The sequence below is a fragment of the Plectrocnemia conspersa genome, unplaced genomic scaffold, assembly GCF_051122295.1.
Source record: "Plectrocnemia conspersa isolate PC_06_02 unplaced genomic scaffold, ASM5112229v1 ptg000009l, whole genome shotgun sequence".
Lineage (NCBI taxonomy): Eukaryota > Metazoa > Arthropoda > Insecta > Trichoptera > Polycentropodidae > Plectrocnemia > Plectrocnemia conspersa.
The window spans coordinates 4557798-4579691 of NW_028277173.1; the positions used below are offsets into that span (position 1 = coordinate 4557798).

A 21894-nucleotide genomic window follows, 5' to 3' on the forward strand; every position below is an offset into this window, starting at 1 on the left:
ATGATATGTTACAATAATATTATGATTATTAAAGTGAAATGTGGCTTTCTCATTTGAAATTCGTCAATACGACTTAGTGTTAACTATGTTACGATAATAGTAGACTTAGAAATAATTTAAACATGTTTATTATTTTTTACAAGCAGCTATCTATACGTTCAGGAAGTATTGATGCGCAGGTATTATATTTACCAATTTCTATAGTTGTAAACTTATCGTTTTGTCATGTATATTGATCGCATGCTTCTGTATCATCGAGTAAAGTCTCTTTAATTTGTCATACAGCCTTCCGCAGCATCCGACACACAGATACAACTGCCAGGCCTGACGGACACAACGGAATCGGACGCAATGGACTCCGGCCCACCTAGCAAAAGACAAATGGTCGAGATCGAAGAGTGAACACGAGCGATGCTGCATTGTATTTGTTAATTTCGAATCGATAAACTGGCGACGCCAAAGTGCAAATGATGGAATAAAAAATAGTTTAGTGCTACTTCCCTCGGAACGTTTAGTTTGTTTCGATCAAAATTATTATGATTGATTTTTTTTATAATGTTTTTATTTGTGAAATCGAGACAATAATTAACGACTTGAGATCAGTGCTGAAAATGAAGACGGTACCTGATGACGGTTGCTCTAATCCGATATTAATTTTGTTTAATCTTCAATAAGTACTCTCGTAAAAATATTATTTTTTATGTGTAACAATGTAATTGTAAATAAGTAAACTCAAGACACTCTCATAACTATTTATTTCGATCTTATTATATTTAGAGTAATACATGTTGATTTGTATATTTTTTCGTAATGTGAATGCTTTTTTGATATTTACGTTTTGATTAATTTTTAAAGACCATCCATGAAGCTGCGATTGGTGCAGATTTGATTTGATTATAATATTAGTTTTTAATTTTATATATTATATAATAAATCATAGAACTGGCTTGTAATAAAAGTTTATTTTTAAATAAATTCTTATTTTTCACTAAAATTGTTTTTTTGGCGCAAGTTGTTCGTATACATTTTACACGCTCTAAAAGATTATTGAGAAGAGATTTGTACAAATATATTTTTTCTATAAATAACATTTATAGTTGAGAGCGTTTTGTATTTTTTAAAAATCCATTAAACTATGTTAATACTTATTGTGTCTATTAGTTTTGAAGGCCATTCCATTTGTATTCTTTATATTGTTTTAGATCGTAAGCAACATCATTCTTTTAATCAAATACAGCAACAATTATATCTCGATTAAATTTCGCGAGGGAAGCATTTTTTAATTAAATATTTATGTTAACTTTAAGGTTGTAATTTTTTTATAATTTATGTGATACATCATCGTGGTTTTTTTTAAGTCTCCTAACTCGTAAGCAAACATTTGTAATTCATTATTTTTTAAATGTTATAAATTGTAAGTTTGTAAATTTTTAAAATGAGCATGGGTATTTTGGATCACGCATACAATTGAATATATATTTTTGCATTTGTATAATTTTAATGTGTCATTTAAAAATCTCCATAAATATAAAATACAAACATAAATACAGAACGCACGGAATGATACTTTTCTACTCTTTAAAAAAAAAAGATATGAAGAAGTATTATTTAGAGCTTCTGTATATATAAATGTAAAACAAAAAGTTACGCTTACGACATGTGATACTTTATTATATATATATACACTGTATGAATTTTTCTGACGTCGATGTACTTGGTTTCGTTTTTGCGAAATCTAACAAATGGTGTGGAAAATATTTTAAAGTGGCACGTACCAAATGACACAGTGAGATGTTTAACCGTACGATGATGATATAATGTTCGGATGTATTATAGACTTAAAACGATTGACTCGATCAGAGGCGATTATCGATTTGGATGAAAATTCCTATATAACTAGAGCTATATTTATAATTATAATGATAAAAAAATAAAAACATCTTTATATGTATCGATGCAAATGTGTATGTGTGTCAGATATAAATTGCCTTTGTGTGTATGCTCCAACTATACCTGTACCGTACAGTCTATGTGTATATTTAAGTACTCGTACGTTATATACACATATACACACTTGTTTTTTTTTTTGTATTTATATAGTATGGTATCTATACTTACATATTTGATTAGTATATGATGTCGACTGTAATAAGTACTAATAAAATGAGTTTGTTCTATAGCTGAACAATACGTCAGTATTTTATTTATTTTATTAAAACCTCACTACAAACTACAACATATATAAAAATAACTACTTTTATCACAATATTCTAATTCATAAAAAAGGGTACGCGTAGGTATGATTTTTCATTGTTAAAATAATAAATACAATTTTCTTTTCATTATACTTAGATGGATCTTATTTTTAATTAATATCTATAAAGTTCGAAGACAATTACAGAGAGCCAAAAATCTCAATCTACTTCCAATTTTCTGAAACTACCAGCTAATCCAGTGCCGAGTTCGTCTTTCATGTCTCCTTCCAAGTTTACAATATTTTCTACGTCTATTGACATCTCATCCAACGCCAAAATTTCCTCTCGCATAGATTTGACTTTCTTTTTCAGAGATTCGATCATATCAGCCATGGGAACTTCTCCTCCATATTCTTTGGGCAAGATTGCAGGATCAATCACTTCTTTAATCTCATCGTAGCTCCTGTGCACCTGAAATAATCAATAGTTCCTTAATATGCGGCTAAATATTTTATACACGATAGATCATATCATTTTAGGCCTGAATACGAACATTTACTATATTACTTTGGAGTCTTAAGAGTTGTCACAAAAAATTGTTTCAGCAAGTTTTATCACTACGCAATAAGATTGAATTTTTTAAGAAGAAACTGATATAAATTGAATTTCTCAACCTAAATACGCTACACAGGTAATACATATAATAATATCAAATACCACCCATAATTGCGGCAATCATACGTACAACACAAAACCGCTTACAAGAAAAATGAGATAAGGGGTCACTCATCGATGAGCATTTAATTCTACAATGTTGCGTTATGAGACCCACTTCTTTATAATTCGCGATGAGGAGGAGACAGATATAATATATTTTTGAATTGACAGTTGAATTGCTCCTCTTTTGAACCTGGTGTAGATAGAATTATGACATCAACTTGCTTTTACATGGCTTGAAAGTATAAGTAAGCAAGATAATATTGTTATAAGCAAGAGGCGCTTGATCGAACCCGAGCGGGAAACTCGGCCGGTCTTATACCGCTGGCTTTCGTAATATACGGACGTGGGAGTAAGCCTATTTTTTGTCAAACAATTAGAAATACGAAATATAATGTAATCACAACAATCCAAATGTTTCGATCATTGATAAAATGACCATGGTCGTACGCATTGAAATAAAAAACTTGAAGGGGAGAAGTTAAACAATTATATTAATAATACTTACGAAAATTCTGTTCTTGAGTTTATCATTGAGGAAAGACTTGGCAAAATCGATCAGTTTATGGCCAACAGCAGGTATGTTCACAAAATGCGTCTCCTTCTGGCGCACAGGGGTGGAGTCCTGAAATCATCACAAACATTTAATTTATATCACGCGAATGATCAGTTGTTACAAGTGCAATGTCGGTAAAAAGTGAAAGTGGTTCAACTAGCCGCTAGAGCTGACGACTGTTTCTTAATACATCTTTATTCTCTACCATTGCTTTCGTTCCTCGTCGCAATCTTGCAAGCTGCATCCGAGGCGAGTGACCTTCCAATGCTATATACACTGCAACTAGAGAGCAATGTACCCAATTGCGTAAAACGGAGCTCTACCATTAAAGCGAACTTGCTTTATGATTTAAGAATATACAATTCAACAACAACACGCAACCTTCCTCTAGCCATTTCTGGTGTTAATTGGTAATAATTATTCTACTGGGTTAGATAGTGGCGAATTATTACTGGTCAAGATATTGAATACCAAGGTAGAGAAGAAGGACGTAATTTGGGGGGCATTTGCCCCTCTCGAATTTGCCCAGAAAAATGCATGTCATTTAACCCTTTGAGTAGTGGGTTAATTTATACACATTTATCAATTAATACATCTTTATTCTCTACCATTGCTTTCGTTCCTCGTCGCAAACCTGGGAGTGAGTTAATTTTACGTATTTTTCCACTATTATTACTGTTGCTTTATTTATTATTATTTTATATTGCATTGTATTGCTTTGCTTTATTTTACTACTCTTTTGTTTTATTATATTTTAATAATTTATTTTAACATTTTTCTATTGTTAAATTAAATTAAATTTATTTTACATATTTTTTATATATTATTCGGCTTTTGTGGATTTTTTATATCAATTTAGAAGCTCTCAATATTTCTTATAAAATATTTTTTATTATGCTTATTTATTTCGTACTCTTTAATGTATTGATGTTATTTTCTATAGAAATAATTTACATTGAATCAAATTTAAAAATATATACATATATAATGTTGTTCATTTATTATTACTTCAGTTCTATATGTAAATATATAACTATCTGGGGTACCTCATAACAGTGAAAGATTGACCACCGTACATGTACGGCGATACTGCTCAAAGGCATAATGAAAGCGAAATATATAAAAACGACCACTGCCTAGTCAACTTTTGCCTCCTTCCCCTCTATCCCCTGGAAAAATTATGTCCCTGATTCTTAACCAGAAATTCCTGGGTTATCGAAAATATAATTTAACTGAAAGGCGCTAGTGAAAATATATGCTGCTTTAAAATGTCAATAAACTCAATTTGCTAGTTTTAAAACGTCCGTTTGCTGTTCAAATCCAAACTTAACCTACACGAATTAACTAAACCCAACTTGATCTAATAAAAGTTCTAAAACTAAATATAGTCTTAAAACTTTCATCAAGTCAATTCCAAAATATAAACTAAGCCAACTTATCTCTCAGGGGGAAATAAGCGGAAGTAGAAATACAGACAAATGTCGCATCTCACATATCGCTCTATAGTTGGTCTACACTTCGATATAACACTTTGTTTTAAAAATATGATAGATATCCTTACCGATATTACTACTGACTACTGATATGAGAGGATTGGTAAAAGTGTATTCAAACCAAATTTTGGTCAATAAGGGGGCGCAAAAACAATTATCACTTCTCAGATGTCAAAAGCAATAATGAACAAAGTATTTTTTTAGTTACTATACTGTAACTTTACTTTAAAAATTGTAGGCTGCAAAATTTTTAGGTATACACTTTTTAATAGAACAGCTATAACTCCTGTACTGTGTCCTCTGATGTCATAAAATTCGCATAGCTTTATTAAAAAATATATATATTATTTTTTAATACATATAATATATATATATAAAAAAGCGGAGCAACACAGTTGTGAATACTTCTTGTTAAATCCTATAGGCCACCACCGAATTTGGTTTCAAAAAATAGTTATAGGGCGACAAAGCACCTGTTAAGGCCAAAGTGTTCCAAAGATACGTGAATATATTCAGCTTCACTGATATTGACCAGTGAAATGAAAAATCAATTGTTTGATACATTTTAACTGACCTAGTAATTAAATTTTTTTTTAAATTGCTGTATTACTACACATTCACTGTAACAGTTGCGAAACATTTATTTGCTGTTAAACCCAAACCTAACCAACACGAATCAACCAAACCCAATTTTATCTAATGAAGGTATAAAACTAATTATAGTTTTTGAGAGTTTATTAGGTTAGATTTGGACTTTGGACAGCAAATGGACGTTTTCCAACTGTTAAATTGAATTTCATAGACATTTTAGAGCGGCATATAATTTCACTAATCAATTAAAATATTTAACTACCGGTGAAAATATATTCGAATATAATTTCACTGAAACAGTTTGTGAGATTATTCTTATACTAGTGAAAATATAACTTCACTAAAAAATGCATATTTATTGTAACATATAAATATATGCTACAAAAAATACGATATCGAGCACAAAGCGATTTTATATAGAAAATAACTTTTTCTACTTCCATGTAACTATAATTACAATCGAGGGACAATATTGAGATTTACATAAATAGAATGTGTATTGATAATATATAATTAGGATAATTTAAAAATAATCTATCAAATCTATGACATTCTCTAGTCTTTATCTCCTTAAATTACGTTCGTTAAGAATGATTCTAAAATCTTCTAGATTTAGTTGGATTGTAACGAATATCAAAAGTTTTTTTGTTCACCATGATTGTTCATAAAATATAGGCACTTGATTCGTTATACAATTTTAACTTTATATGATCTAAGATTGCATACTTGTGTGCTTGATATCATCAGCTTGATATCCGCCATTCCCCACATGCTAATATGTCCCATCACTAAGCCAGTTTCATCGTTTATAAACGTGTATCCATAAACTTGATTCATTTCGTCGTCCAATAATGCTTCTGTCACGATAGCGTGAGTTTTAGCCATTTCAGCGGCCGTATATTTGTAAGGGTCGAATTTTTCTGAAAATATTATAGAAATATTAAACTAGAACACATTGATAGATGTAATCATACTACACGTGTATCTATATCTATAATCACCAGCGAAAGACATAATAACTTGTCTATTTTTGGAATCTCTCTTAAGCAGCGGAAGTAAATAGCCAGTGCCGATAATTTCATCGAGAGCTGGATCGTTTACGTCTAACTTCTGGAACCAGTGAGGATACAGTTGCCTCACTGTGAGATATTTTTGGAGCAATAAGCATGCTTGTGGCAAGGAGAACTTTTTAGTCCTCAAGAAACGCAATAAGAAAGGTGCATCTGAAAAATAAAAAATAATATATTATAAGGATTAAAATAAACTTTATTACTGTTAAAGTAGTGATATTCAATTTAGAAAAAATGTATCTTTATTATATGACTATCCTTATTTTTAAATATATGAAAACGTATAAGGATGCCAGTATTAGTAATATTTGCAATGTCTTATATGTGCCTTGAAACTCAATTAACACTTAGTGTATAAAACTTTATCCTTGAGTTTCAATAGCAAATAATTTACATCTCAGCTTTTCTTCATCTTAATATTAAACTCATGTATAAGTTTATAAAGCTATATTTTAACAAATCGTCAGTTCATCATAATTTGGCATTTATATAACATGCACCATTTTCAATCAAAACTTTCGCTTTTACTACACTCACTCGTACTACACTCACTAATTTATTGTTAATTTGCGTGCAAAAATGGAAAATCGATTTTAGAAACCGATAATTGTAACCTTGTAAAGTTGCGGAACGCGATATCGATTTCGGTTCCTCTTCCAGCGCTCTAATTACTTATATATGGACAACTTAAAGAAAATAGCCGCATCATAATGTAACAACGTGACAACATGACTCCGAAATATATTAAACAAAAATAAATACTAAATACAAGTTAATTTTAATATTTTTTTTATAAAAAGTGTCGCGAACGTTCACCATTATTATGTAGAAATGAGTTGCAAAAGTCTCGCTAAAATAAATATAAAAGTAAATAATTTATATTCCTTTGATTAAGAATAAGAAACAAAGTTTTTTATCCAAATTAAATGTACTTTTGTTTTAAATTTGTTTTATTAGTAAAATAAATATTTAAAAATAATAGTTTACCTGTTCTACAGTTTTTTATAGAGGGATGCTTCGCAATCCACTCCCGGAACTGCTTTAGCGCCTCCTCCCTGATAACGTCGTCTTCCCTTAGCTCTTCCAGAGCTACCGCTTTAGCGTCTTCATGCAGTTTCCACGTGTACGGCTCGATCGGAGAAGCTACTTTAGAGGAAGACATCTTCAGATCTGCAACAATAAAAACAACACAGTTAGATTAAATATTTATAAAAAAAATAATTCTAGTCACGTAGAATACAATAACAAACGCTTAAAACGATTTCGTCGTTTGTCAGCGGGCAATTTTTTTATTATGTATACTATTTACGAACATCCGTATGTTTATCTAACCTGTCGTCGTGAAATAATGTGCGAAAAACACATACAAAGTTGTGGGCCAAACTGAGACAAAGGAACAATCATGAATGGTGTTCGCAATATTGCAATAATTCTACATTGTTATTCATAGTGCCGCTCGGAAAATGGCGAACGTCTGAGGCGATTTGAAAGAGCGCTAATTGATTTTACATAATAGCGTCGCGTCGCGAACCGTTAATTATTTCTTTATGGCCAAATGCTTCATTTTGCGCACAACATTTTATAATATGCCATAGTTGTATAAGATCATTCATGTTAACTAAATACATATAAATAGAGAGAGGGACACTAATACGAAGAATATTCTGAATGTTCTGAAAATCACTGTGCTTCGACGGATTGTCTGCACCACCCTCAGAAACTTCAATACATTTAATAAATACTATATCGAGAATACAATGATTTGTATTTTAACGCTCCTAGCAAAAGGCTTGAAAATATATTTGAAAACTTCTCTCTGAATCTGAGCAGAGGTTCCATAAGGTAATGCTTGTCGGAGTGACGATAGGTACATAATTTAGAGAGGGCATGTGGAGGTATTTTATTTGTTAATGTAACTTACAACTCATTATTTAACTAGATATATTTTTATTCATTATCTTATTAGTTAGCTCTAGAAATCATAAATATGATTTAGATAAAAATGTCAAGCATCAAGTTATTATCTCTTAATGTAATAAAGTTTAATAAATAATATAATAAATAATCTTTAAAAAATACAGAACCCAATTTTTGTGGCAGGTTAAAATACAATTTTCATCATATTTCATATTTAAAATTTTCTTTCCTTTTTATTTTTATTTCAGCTGAAATTTAAATTAATACAATCTGGTTTTTGCGACAACAAAGTATTTTTACTATTTGTTAATAGTAAACTTTAGAATAAATATTAATGTAAAAGAGTATGTTTCTTCAAAAAAATGGATACAGTTATTTTTTGCTATTATTCAAATAATTTATTTTAAGATTGTAATAATGTATTAAAGCTCTTTTTCATTGTCTTTAATTAACAATATTGTTTCAGTATATGGTTTTTCTTTATTTTTATATACGGAATAGACTCATTATATTTTTAATACACTACATATATTGTAGAACAATAAATATTAATAATTCACGGAAATATTCTGCTTTACATATAAAATCGATCAAGGTTCCTGAACATCGAACCGGAAAAAAGTTATTACACGTTTTTATGAATAAGAATCTGGCCAAGTAGAACAGCATAAAAATAATAATATCTTTTTCGCAAACATAATTGACGTTTTTTTAATTATAAGGCAATGATTGCCTTTCTAACTTCCTTATTTTAATGAAGCTCGCTTGCCAAAAATCACTACCGCAAAAACCGCAAACAAAGCCTTAACCCAGATTAGCAGTGATTGTATAAGTTATGTCATAGATAACGTTAATCGTAATTATTACACAAAATGCCATTTTTTCTTAAAAACTTTGTGAAACTTTCCGGTAATTTACTAATACCTCGTAACACTGTTACAAGGACTAAACATAAAGACTTCATAAGCAGAGTATTAACATAATGGAAAGACGCATGATTTGTTGCAAAACAGAGCAGCTTTTAGTGTAGGCGCATTTAGAATTATAATGAGAGATAGTCACCACGGTCAAAAATGATGGCCTCAGCAAGGTGACGCAAAGATTGAGGATGCGTGTTTTTGTATTGGTCATTGTCAAATTACTATACACCTTCAAAATTGCCGTTTTTTCAATGAACAACCTTAAAATCGTGAAATATGACTAACAATGACTACTTAATCTGGTTGAGTGTCTTCTTTTTTTCGTATTTCAAAGACATCCATTTGAATGAACTAAATTTAGGAAGAAAGTACAACGTATTAGCGATGTGCTCTGTTGGTCTAGAAAACGAAGAAATCGAGAGATAAAGCGAAAAGAGAAATCTCCAAATTTTCGTAAACGAGGCTGAAAATTGACGAGTCAATTTACTGACGTTTATTTTCGATTGGGCAAATAAACTGTCTTTATACGCTAAAAAATATAATGTTGTTTGGTATGATTTCATTTTAATTGCACTCGTTAGCTATAGTTGATACTTGGAACTTTGTTTTATATCAGATATTTATTTTATTTATTTAAATTTAATTAAAACCTAACAGGTAACACCAATACACCAAAATCGTAAAAAAAACAATATATAGTATTAAAATATACAATACAAGTAAAATAAAAATTAGTTCATTGGAAGAAAGAAAAAAATATTAAGATGTTAAAATTAAATTAAGCGAACTGGACTAGCTATTCGTAGCTGATATTAAACAGATCAATGTGCAATGCCAGGGTAGTAAGGAGCCGGATGGCGATAGCCATAAGCGAGTCGGCTAGTGTAAACGTCCTGACTAACGGGTATCAAAAGAGGACGCGATCGTGATTCGCAAAGACGTTCCAGAATCGAAAACTGAAAATTTTTCGAGAATAGTTCTTTACCTTATTTATGCACAACTTGTCACTCTTTTAATGAATAAGGGTGACTTTTGTGCATTTTGAAATGTGATGGCGTCCTGAGAATCAGATAAAAATCAATGAAACTGATTTTACTACTAAAAATGAAATCGAGAACAAAGGAGCCCCCCGTTTTTAACTTCTCAAAGCCATATTTAAGATCTGAGCCCTCAGTTTCCTTGGTGGTAAGTACTGAAGACCGTGAAACGACCGAGCAGAAGGCAAAAATATTCCTCCAAAACAAAACGGATATTATGATTTATATATTAGCTTCACTATGAGAATACAAATGCGTAATGCATTTTAAATCCGATTGCTTATTTATTCACATCAGAAACATATGATCAGCGTTTAGTAATGAACATGCGCGTGAGAGTCATGAACAATATGTCGAAACGGTTGTGTAACTCCATAGATGAAAGTCATTGCTACGATCAAATATCGTTGCAACACGACTCGCACGACAAACGGATTACTATTTCAAACTTTGCTTCACTTACAAATCTGTTAGCCACATATATCCTGGTTGATTCTTATTCAAAGCCTTTGCTCACAACAATCAATTACTCTAAGTACTTACAAGTCTACAGCTTTTCACACAAATACTGGAAAAGTTTAAGAAACAGTTATTTTCTCATTCAGAAAGACATCGACTAGTGGTCAAGAAACGAACCTAAAGAAAGTCTACTGCAATTGTACGTGAACACAATTTTTTCTGGTTGATGATACAGTAAAGCGTAGTTTTAAATTTACTTTTAATCTAACACATACATACACGAATATAAAAATAAAAAATAGATGAAGAATTCTAATATTTGAATATATTCGTTATTTTTGTTCTTTGTTTTTATCGATGATATTAATTTATTTAATCAATTAGCGCAAGAAATGAATTAATTGCTTGTAAATTATTATTTAATTAAAATATAATTATTGTTTAATAGTAATTATATTAATTAATCAATAATTATTTTCAATCGTAAACCTTTTTGAATTTTTTAAAATATGCATAATACAATGCTGTGCAAATTACTGATCAGTGAGGACGTCAGAAGAAAAATGCCTAATTTATTATTACATATTTTTTGCTCAAATGCGTCATTATAACCTTTTCAAATCACCAGCTATTATTGAATTAATGCATACATAATTTTATCGACTTTATTGTACATACAATAGCAAATAATATTTTAAGCGAATTTAATATACATAAAGATTTGCATATAAATTAGTCTTTGCATCTTGAGACAACAAATACAAAAACGTAACACGAACTGCGACCCACACCTATTTTTAAGCGTTAAATGATAATGAAGGGTGGACCTATCTATTTTGCTTCGTTTAACATACGAGTTCTGTGAATTTCGATCATAGTAAGCCCCACTGATAAAGATTATATTTACAAATGTTTTTAGAAAACGTAAAAACATTTTTTGTTAGGAAGAAGCGTCTCATTGTCTCGTATTTCGAAACAAAATAAAGGCGCATAAAGAACCGTAGACTTTGGAGCGGCATTAGTCATTCGGTTAATTGAGAAAAAACGACTACTTGTGTTGCCCAAGTATAAAAATTGTTTCATTCTAAGATTTTTTAAATTTTATTCGAGATAATATAAATATTCATTTCATTTCTTATAAATTTGACTCGATATACGAGCAAAAAAACGTATTGCGTAACTCTATTTAAATTACAATTAGGTAGTAAGTATTCACCATTACAATTTTCCCCATTGAAATGGATTAATGGCATTTCAATTAATTACTATGAGGAAAATTACGAGTTACGAGTAGTTAGAGTAACGAGCTCCGTAACGGAACTTATTAAGCTCGTAATTCAAGGTACCACTGTGTATCGATATTTAAATGGAACACTGCTTGTTTAGCCAAAAAGGACTTTGCTCTGATTTATTTGGGTCATGGTCATTACAAATGTTGTTATGGTCAAAATATGTTTGGTCATAGCAACATTTTGACATTACCAAGCCGAGCGGTAACTACCGCTCGGCCTTCCTTATACTATTTTATATCAAAACCTCCCACACTTTCTGCTAATGGAATTAAAAAATTGACCGAAAAGTGGGAGAAGGTTATATTCGCTTCATTAAAAAAGGTAAATATACTACTTAATATATTAATATGTAGAAAAACTTAAGTATGTTATTTATTGTTTTTCGAGTTGTTAGAACCGTGTAACACGAAACGAACCGCGTTGCACTAAGGGCAAGCCACATCACTAAAAAGAGTGGGTCCCTATTTAGAATCCACGTCAAAAGCAATAAAATCATGCTGTCGCCGTCGCAGTAGAAACGATCGGTTATCTAGCGTTCATAGTAAGACATTTTACAACAATATTGACTCACATAAGTAAGAATTGATTGAAGCATCTCTAAACCGAATTTTGACTAATAGGAGAGCACAAAAATCAATTACCGAGCGTTCCCACTGCAACGGCGCTGCTTTTGACGGGAATTTTTTACTTCTGAAAAGCGCCCTGCTATTGACCAAAATTCGGTTTGAATATACTTAGGCCAATACTGTCATATTAAAAGTTCATAGTTATATTGGTAAGGATCAGTGGCGTAGCTAGGGTGTGTGCCGCCCGGGGCAATCCTTAAAATTACCGCCCCCCCCCCATACATTTTCTTGCAGAGTCATAAAATCAGCATTTCTTAAAATAATAAATTGATTATTGTTAAGCCCTTGCTATTCGTAGATTTACATAAATTTTAGTATATTCAGGGTTAAGAACCACACTAGACGATTCCATCGCGAATATGCCGCCCCCAAGCAAGTGCCGCCCGGGCGGCCCGCCCCCTCCGCCCCACCATAGCTACGCCACTGGTAAGGATAGCTATCATATTTTTAAAACATAGTATAACATCAAAGTGCAGACAAAATATGGAGCAATATGCGATAATACGCAATACGCTAAAAAAACTGAATTTATGAATACTGATAAAAATTTGTAGTGGGCTAATTGAAGAAACTGTAAAATACCCTAGTATTTGATCGAACTTGACGTGCTTTTTGCTTTTGACTCTTCGGGGCGCTTATACTGAGATGACCTTTGTTTTGACGTTATAACCATACATGCATGATTTGTCATATGCAATTATGCATTAGAGTAATTCTGAGTCGACTGCCTCAACTACATCGACTTTATTAAACGATTTCATTACGATGCTATTTTTTTTAAATTCAATCATTTAGGAACAATTTTGGTTGCTACTTGTTTCATGCCTAATATGTCAGTAAAAATTGCTTCGCATGAACCGTACGAATTAAAAACTTCTTCAGTAACACTCTATAGTGATATGTCGAATATTAAACAGTGTCATTATTTTTTACGTGCTCATCAATAGTTGCTGCGGTAGTCCACCTATTTATCTTCGATGTCGTCGCGGCCTTCTTAAAAACGTTTGTACCATTCATTAACACGTTGTTCAATATTTGTACCACTTCACTGATATTATTATTTTTCAATATTTTAAATAATGAGCTCAACCGTAAATGAATAGTGCGCGAATTTTTGAGCGCAAAGCTCGAATTCCCGAGCGCAAACCTCGAATTCACCCAATCCTGCCAGCCCAGATGCTAATAAATTATAAAAGCAACAGACTGAATGACATCATGCCAGTTTCTTTTTTTTCAGACATGCCCTCCAAATTTTAATCGGCTAACCTCGCATCGTACGACCCGCTTTTTTTGCGCATCGTTATTACATTATTTGATGCGTTACACAACGATGACCGCCATTCTCCCACCGCGAAACTTTCTCCTCTCCGCACCCACGCTGTTTGGATATTTACGCAACAATCATCTGGTGTAACGGCCAATTTTATAACGAATCTTACCAGAATGAAAAAATCACATCTAAACGACGCATTGTGAATCGTTACGATTTCGTCCGAGAAAAAATCCGAATCGCAGGAGAGAATACGAAATAGGAAAAAAACAACTAAAGCGGCAACTTTCACGTCAACGATTGATTAGACCGTGAACGAAATTGAAAATGCAAGACGAAAAAAAAAACCATAAAATTATCAGCACGTGAACAATTTATAAAAAAAGAGCGACATTGACATTACTGCTCGTGAAACGCACAGTTTGGTTCATAAGATTTGTTCATAGTTCGATTTAAGAGTTATTTGAGGTCAAAAGATTATATTAAAGGAACATCTAGCTAAAATTTATATGACGATTAATATAGTTTGGCAAGCATAAATGTTACCAAATACCACTAAAGGTAAACTGATAGCAAACAAAGCACTGCACTATACCACTTCGCTCCAGCTCGTGGGCGAATGACTTGGCTCATAAGGTCAACGTCATTATGCAGTTGTAACTTTGAACATCTTCAAACGGCTTTCTTTATCATCAGCCATTGTGTGAGGCCTTCAATAGAACAGAAAAGTGAACCCAAGTAATCATTAGATACATACGAGTAAAATTGAGATTACTATGTTACAACTTGAATTGATGTTATTTTGTTATTCGAGCCACGAATTAGCGAAACGAGAAAAACCCGATTGAAATACCTTTACATTATTATACAGGTATGATAAAAAGGTCTATCGTTGAGTCATTTTTGGTCGACCACGGCCGTATTTGCAAATTTCAATCTAAATATATCACTGCTAATCAAATTTTAACACACGAACTCTAGTTTGAGCTGCCATTGTCACTTAACGATTTTAATAGTATTTACATATATTGTACTAGGCATTTTTTATTTTAATATATTTTTAGTGTCATATATTTTTATATATATACTATACAAATTATATTCAATCAAAAGCCAATGTACAAAATCCAAAAAAATATTAATTTCTTCTATCAAAGACCGCAAATATTTGGTGTATTTATGTAAATATTTTAAATTTTTCTGTACATTTTTTTTGTTAATAAATATAGCACTTAATCCGACTTTACTTTTTTTAATTTTTAATATTTTGTTCATGCTGGCTAACAAACTTAGCCGATTTTTTTCTAAAAAAAAGTCTTAATGAGTCAAGTCCTTAAAAGCGGTTATATACTATAAAACTATATTTTGATATAGGTCGTTTGATTTTACATCAAGTTCAAAATATTCCTGTAAAAATCTACATGAACCCTATTATTAAACACGATTGAACTCACTGTCGCCTCGCTGTGTGGAGAGTATGATTTACATATTGTGTATGAATGTGAACGTTAGCTAGATTACAAAAACTGTTAATTTTAAACTATAACATACAAAATAATTTATAATTAATTATATAAAGACGTCACTGCTTACTAGAGTTTCAGGCTAATGATTTTAATATCTACTTGTATGTATTCATTATGTCTGTCAGTACAGATTTACCCCGTTGTAACGCTTTGGCCCTACGCATATCCGGTTTCAACGGAAGAATAAATAAAATACTAATTAAATCAACGTCTGATTGACTCAAACTGTCAGTACAGATTTACCCCGTTATAACGCATTGGCCTTACGCATGTCAGGATGCAACGAAAGAATAAAAAATATATTCTTTTACTAATTGCATCAACATAGTAAATACACCTCTAACAAGTCACGAGTCTCTACAATTCCTTATCAGCAACCTCTTATAGATCTATTTTGTCAATACATTCTAAGATCAACCAGATTATACAAATATAATTTAATTTAATTAAATAAATAAATTGTGCATACAGAAAATATTTAAAATTTCGTTATAAAATGCATAATTGCATTTTTGCGCTACGAATTAATTTGTTTGCGCTTTGCGCTCGTAAATATGCACCTTGCGCTCATAAATTCAATTATAAATAATAGACAGATATATGATTGCTATATTATTAGTAAATCCAATGTTAAACTATGGTCGTTATACATATTTAAAAGATAAGAATCATGATAATATAAGATAAAGATAACTTTCCCGTTACCAAAGCCATTTACATATCACTCGCTGGGTCATTATGTCTAGTTTAATCGATTTTGTCAATCTAAACTTGCTGATGGCTTTATTGCGCTTTGCACTTATAATTTCGCGCTTCCTGCTTGCCACTAGACACTTTTTTTATTTTGTAAAACACGAGATTATGAGTGCAAAGCGAGATAAAACCGCCAGCATATCTAAATTATTAATATCAGTCGTACCAAAAATGATTAATATTCTCTTACTTCAGTTGGTTAATTTATTTTAAAACCATTGTCTTTAACTTGCCTTGTACCGAAATATAATTCTTAAAAGATTAGTATATATTATCTAATATTAAAAACATGCTTTCAATAACAAGAAAGCAGAAAAATATGTTAATTCTATAGCAAAAAAATTGCTAAAAAGAATCGACAATATATGTTAGTAATTTTCGACTTACAGAACAAGTCTATTTGTCACGTCGGCTTTGTATAATACAAGCGCACGTGTCGATCATCTATTGGAGCGGATTAGAACCACTCGAAAATGCATCTTTTAAAACTTTATCAAAAGAATGTACTGCCAATTTATTTATTTTTAATCTTCCGTTATATACCCAATGCGTTACATCGGGGTAAATCTGTACCTTCTGGGTAATTCAATCAGACAAGTAAGTATTAATTACCAGACTGAATGTTTTGGAATCGGTGACATCTATATAATTAATTATAAATTATCATATGCAATATAATTTTTAATCAATAGATGTCACTTTGCAGCTGGTGTTGATTTTTAATAATAGCGCATTTTTACACATACAAGTTAAGTCTGCTGTCGTTACAGACCTTAGCCTTAACTTATACAAATGAAATTCGGTGAAAAGTGCCTAGCATTTACCCAAATTGCAAGTTTTAAATGCTATGCAAAATGCAGTCTTATTAGATAGTCCGATTATAAAATGGTCTGTTTCCGCCCCAAAGCATCATATTGCTCAGACGATCAAGAGTAAGACAGAACGAAGCATCTCCTCTGTACTCCAAAAGAGTACAATAGCTTAGTGTTCTTTAATAATATACAATTATTAACCGTTTATTATGCAATCAAAAAAATATTTTTAAGCATATATACATTTAATTATCATTTGCCATTTTATAAGTAACGCTCGTCCTTGACTCAGCTGACACAGCTGAATGTTATAAAAAAAGACTTGTAGTCCATCTACGGAATTTTGCCTGAAACTGAATCTGGAACAACAAATCCCAGATCCTTTGTGCGATTTTGTTATGATGTAAGGCATCGCGTTTCGTACATTTAAAAAATATAATTATTGCTAAAATGTAAAAAAAAATATATTTTACTTTATTTTTTAGATTATAAAAAAAATTACTACCCAGCCTATTTTTTTTTATAGAATTCAAGAACCTTTATAAATTATATTAAAAATGTTTCAATATGCATTTTTTGTTTATTCTAATAGTATTTGACCCTCTACAATAACGAAAAACTATCTAATAAATACATTGAAATTATACCGTAATTGGACCTTGATTATTAGATATATACGAGGTCTTAATTCAAGTCAAAATCATACTTTGCTTCCATGCAATATAAAAAAATGACCTCGGTCTATCGGAATCGTTTTATAGAAATATTATTTTTACATTAAAATAATATGGAATATCTGTACTATTATTTGGCATTATTTTAAGAATTACATAAACAATATTATTCTTATCAAATAACAAGTCAAATAACTATATAAAAACAATAATATTTTGGAATGGTTTATAAAAAATATTCTATAGGTTATTATTTTTTTAATTTAATTAGAAAAAAATAACGTTTTTCATTTCTAGCAAATTTTACCTCAAATTATACATTTTGTGGTAATATATATATATAATACATATTTTAAAGATACTCTTCCCACATTATCGACAAAGCTAAATGAAATGTTAAACAATTATTATTTGTTTAAATTCTTCTCAACTTAAATAAAGATACCAAAACAAACAATTTAATAGACGCCAAAGCAAAATTATTTTATTCTTTATGAAGGTGTAAAATCGAAGGTTATATTCTTCAACAAATAAACGCACACAATGTTTGCTATAATCCTATAACAACTACGCATATTTCCTGGCAAATAAGCATACTTTTTTTACTTATGACGATATAGCATTATTTTATTCAAAATATTAAAGAAATGTACTATTTCTTAATGCAAATTAGATGCATATCCTTTAATATTTTATAAATATGCCATAATAATATATAATCCATCATACAATTTATTCTCGAGACTATTACGCAACTTTTCCGGTTTCGTTTATTATGCAATGTGTATTGGAAGTAGTATATCGAACCGAGGCCGGGCGTCCGGTTATTTCACCGAATTGCCAGTTTCCCCGCGATACTTTTTTATAATCGTATGCATAATACAAGTACACGACATAATACAGTTATTACGAAAGATCACGTTTCGTTTTAGGTCTCAGAGTCTCTGATTCATAAAGCGAAAGTGGATAGGAAGTTTCTGCTTGACGCCTTGACATTAGTGCTATACGGATTATGCTGAATAATATACATACAAATCTTACACAAGTTTTTTAATAAGTGGATTAATAATAATTTTAGCAACACAGTAGTTGATTGTAATTACATGGTTAGAACATATATTAAAAAAACTATAGATAAAAACTAGAATTTATAGAATAAAGTTATTTATTAAGAATTGTTTAATTAAACACCTGTAACTCTGTGTTTATGTTCGTTTAAATCTAGACTGAGTATATTTATATAATCTGGATATATTTGGATTATCTTAGAATCACTCGGATATAATCTAACGTGTTCCTAAGTGTTTATACTACAATAAAACATTTATTCTATGCGTTACAAAGTTTTTGGCACATGGAGCATAGATGTAACGAAAACAAGTCACACTTGTATATTCGAAACAATTAATCTTAAAATATTAAACAAAGAATCTATTGATAGCCTTTAGAGTCCCATATAAAAATTAAAAATTAAACAATGGACTACAGATACACTCTCCAGCTTACTAAGTTTTAATATGGCCCATCGACTAGATGTATGTATATCATTATCCGTCTTAACACTTTCACAACAGAGATATCTTCAAGTTTTTATTTTTTTAAATTAATATATTTCATGTTTATGTACATATACATAGGTATTCATCGCAATAAAAGACTGATATTTCGGCAGTGCTACACCTATCATTATCACGAATTGGAATAAGCATAAAAGAAGTTCACAAACAAGCGTTTCTTCGAATTCGTGATCATGACAGGTACATCACTACGTTGAACATTCGCAATTGCGATGAAACCCACAATATAATTGCGTACACACTAATAAATACATACATATGACTGAGAGTTTTTTTGGGGCTTCTTAGTGATAGTCAACAAAACTGTCATTAGATGTAGTATTTCTATCGAAATCGTCCTAAAATAATAATAACCTTTCACTTTGACATTGATAAATTGAGCATGCACAGCAAACACATGTAAATTTAAAAAAAAAGTTCGTGCCATAAAAATGCAAGGTTAGATTAGTTTTTGCTCTGGAACACGCTCGTGCTCGATTATTTATTAAATATATTATCTTTCATATTTAGTACAGGATATATTTATTTATAAAAATACATATTTATAAATTAAATAACCTTCACTGAAATGTATTTATTATTTCTATTTCTAATTCATTAATTAGCATAATCTAAAAATTAAGTACAACAAATATGTTCTTTTTAATTATAAAACATACGTAATATTTAAATTATTATAGTTCTAGCTTCCAGTAGAAAAAAATTTAAAAACAATCTAATCCATTGTTTATAGCAAAAAACTAAAATCCAATTATTTTATGCAAAATATCTAAACAATTCATATTCATGAATCAATTTACACTCTCATGTCAATTAAACTTAAATTAATAATCATAAAACACATAATTAAACATAGCTGGAGAATAATTGATTCACACACCAAACAATTTGCTAAGTTATGTCGCAAGGTGTTCGCAAAAGCTGTTTTTTTCCAAATTTTAACAAACGAAAATTATACTTTCAATACCATTTGATGTTACTAAATATTTCTGTAAAATCTATCTCATTTCGCAACCGTGTTGCTTGCTCTATCGAATGAATAAAATTCTCTCTTTCTCTTAAATATTTTAGCATTAAACTTTGGTAAACGTTAATATAAAATTGTTTTTTCCTTGTAATAATTTATTAATCTTTTAATGAAAATGATGCCATGTATTTTTTTATAAATTTTAATCTTGTAACTTATTTGCATGATTAAAAAACATGAATACATATTAGTATTGTCTATTAGACTCACCGGAGAAAAGCGCTCTTTAGAAAAGTGATTATATCACCGTTGATGCGGTAAACACAATTCACTTTTTAGCTGCGAGTGTACCGGTTCTCCAGCTCCAGTACAGAGTACCCTCCCGGCCTGAAGTCCGAAAGCTACTGGTGATGAGGAAACTTGGCCGAGTGGTCTATGGAGGTGCTCGCTGCGAAGATGACGCGAAAACGTCTACATACAATCGGCGCCAAACAAAAACTTTTTCCTGTGTCGACGACCTAAAATATATGCGCGTTAATTTAAAAATGCAGCTATTGCTATGAAAATGACAAAAAATATCACTGTACGTCTCACTAGTATATGATACAAATATTATCAGTTTCGGCCTTTGCTCTCGTAACGCGGAGACTAGTACTTCGTCTTTGAGATCTAGAAAATAATATTTTTAAATGCTCATTATAATTAAAATATCAAAACTAATCTGTCAACAAACTCTTTTAATATAACATAAATAAGAGTATCAATGTTCGAATTATACAGTGTATGCAATAGCGCCATATGCATATATATATATAGACTCTCATACGCACACGTATCCATACGCACGACTTAAATGCGTAATACTAACATATACAAAACCAATACAACGTTTTATTATTATTATTTTAATTATATGTATTGAAGTGTTCCGTACAAATACAATCAATATTACACGTGGATTATTTCCTGTACCTTAAAATAGATGAATCAACATTTGTTTATAGTTTATACTAATAAAAAATAGTAAAATCGTATGTAAAAACCGATTAAATCATATCAATGATTTTAAAATCAAAGGAATTTTGTGTGCAAATGTAATAATTTAATACTGATCAACGTAAATATTACACAAGCTGATACATGTCTATACTGTATCTAATATATTTTTTGTAGTTCCTAGGAAGTAGCGTCGGTTCTAAACAGTATTCGAAAAGGTAACACGTATCTATTGTATTTTAACTATTTTTGAAAAAAGTTATTAAAAACTTTTGCATCGATAAAATTCACTTTTCACAAAAAAAAATATTTTATTTTATTATATTTATTACTAAAAATAAAAATTGCACTAAAAATGAGTATGCTATTTCCTAAAACAGAAAACCATACACCTTATCATAGTATAGTGGTATTTAGAAGAGCGCCTTTTTTAATGATTTTCGCAG

At 30.6% G+C, this 21894-nt stretch overlaps 2 protein-coding genes and 1 long non-coding RNA gene across 6 annotated transcripts in view; 2 read left to right on the forward strand and 1 right to left on the reverse strand.

The window, feature by feature from the left end:
- The window catches only part of pds5 (cohesin associated factor B pds5), a 15201-nt gene extending 13011 nt beyond the window's left edge, over positions 1-2190 (forward strand). For both annotated transcript variants that reach the window (XM_088192278.1, XM_088192279.1), the window contains exon 18: positions 286-2190. In XM_088192278.1, coding sequence (XP_088048404.1) covers positions 286-402 — 117 coding nt within the window. In that variant the 3' untranslated portion in view covers positions 403-2190. The remainder of the gene's footprint in view (positions 1-285) is intronic.
- LOC148231636 (clavesin-1) lies at positions 2169-20858 on the reverse strand. Of its 3 annotated transcripts, XM_088192280.1 has the most exons (6): positions 20723-20858; positions 7610-7792; positions 6554-6775; positions 6279-6472; positions 3421-3537; positions 2169-2666 (listed from the first exon to the last, which is right to left on the reverse strand). In XM_088192280.1, exons 2-6 carry the CDS (start codon positions 7782-7784, stop codon positions 2415-2417), a joined length of 960 nt encoding a protein of 319 aa, XP_088048406.1. In that variant the 5' UTR covers positions 7785-7792; positions 20723-20858; the 3' UTR covers positions 2169-2414. The 3 variants fall into 3 exon arrangements, 1 of the variants encoding a protein (XP_088048406.1); XR_015810667.1 differs by lacking the exons at positions 2169-2666; positions 3421-3537 and adding an exon at positions 4281-4710 and having other exon boundaries at positions 5815-6472; XR_015810666.1 differs by lacking the exons at positions 2169-2666; positions 3421-3537 and adding an exon at positions 4281-4726 and having other exon boundaries at positions 5815-6472.
- On the forward strand, positions 8760-15565 carry LOC148231637 (uncharacterized). Its single transcript, XR_015810668.1, has 2 exons — positions 8760-13032; positions 13310-15565. It is a non-coding gene; the product is annotated as an uncharacterized LOC148231637 (long non-coding RNA).
- Positions 20859-21894: the final 1036 nt, after the last annotated feature.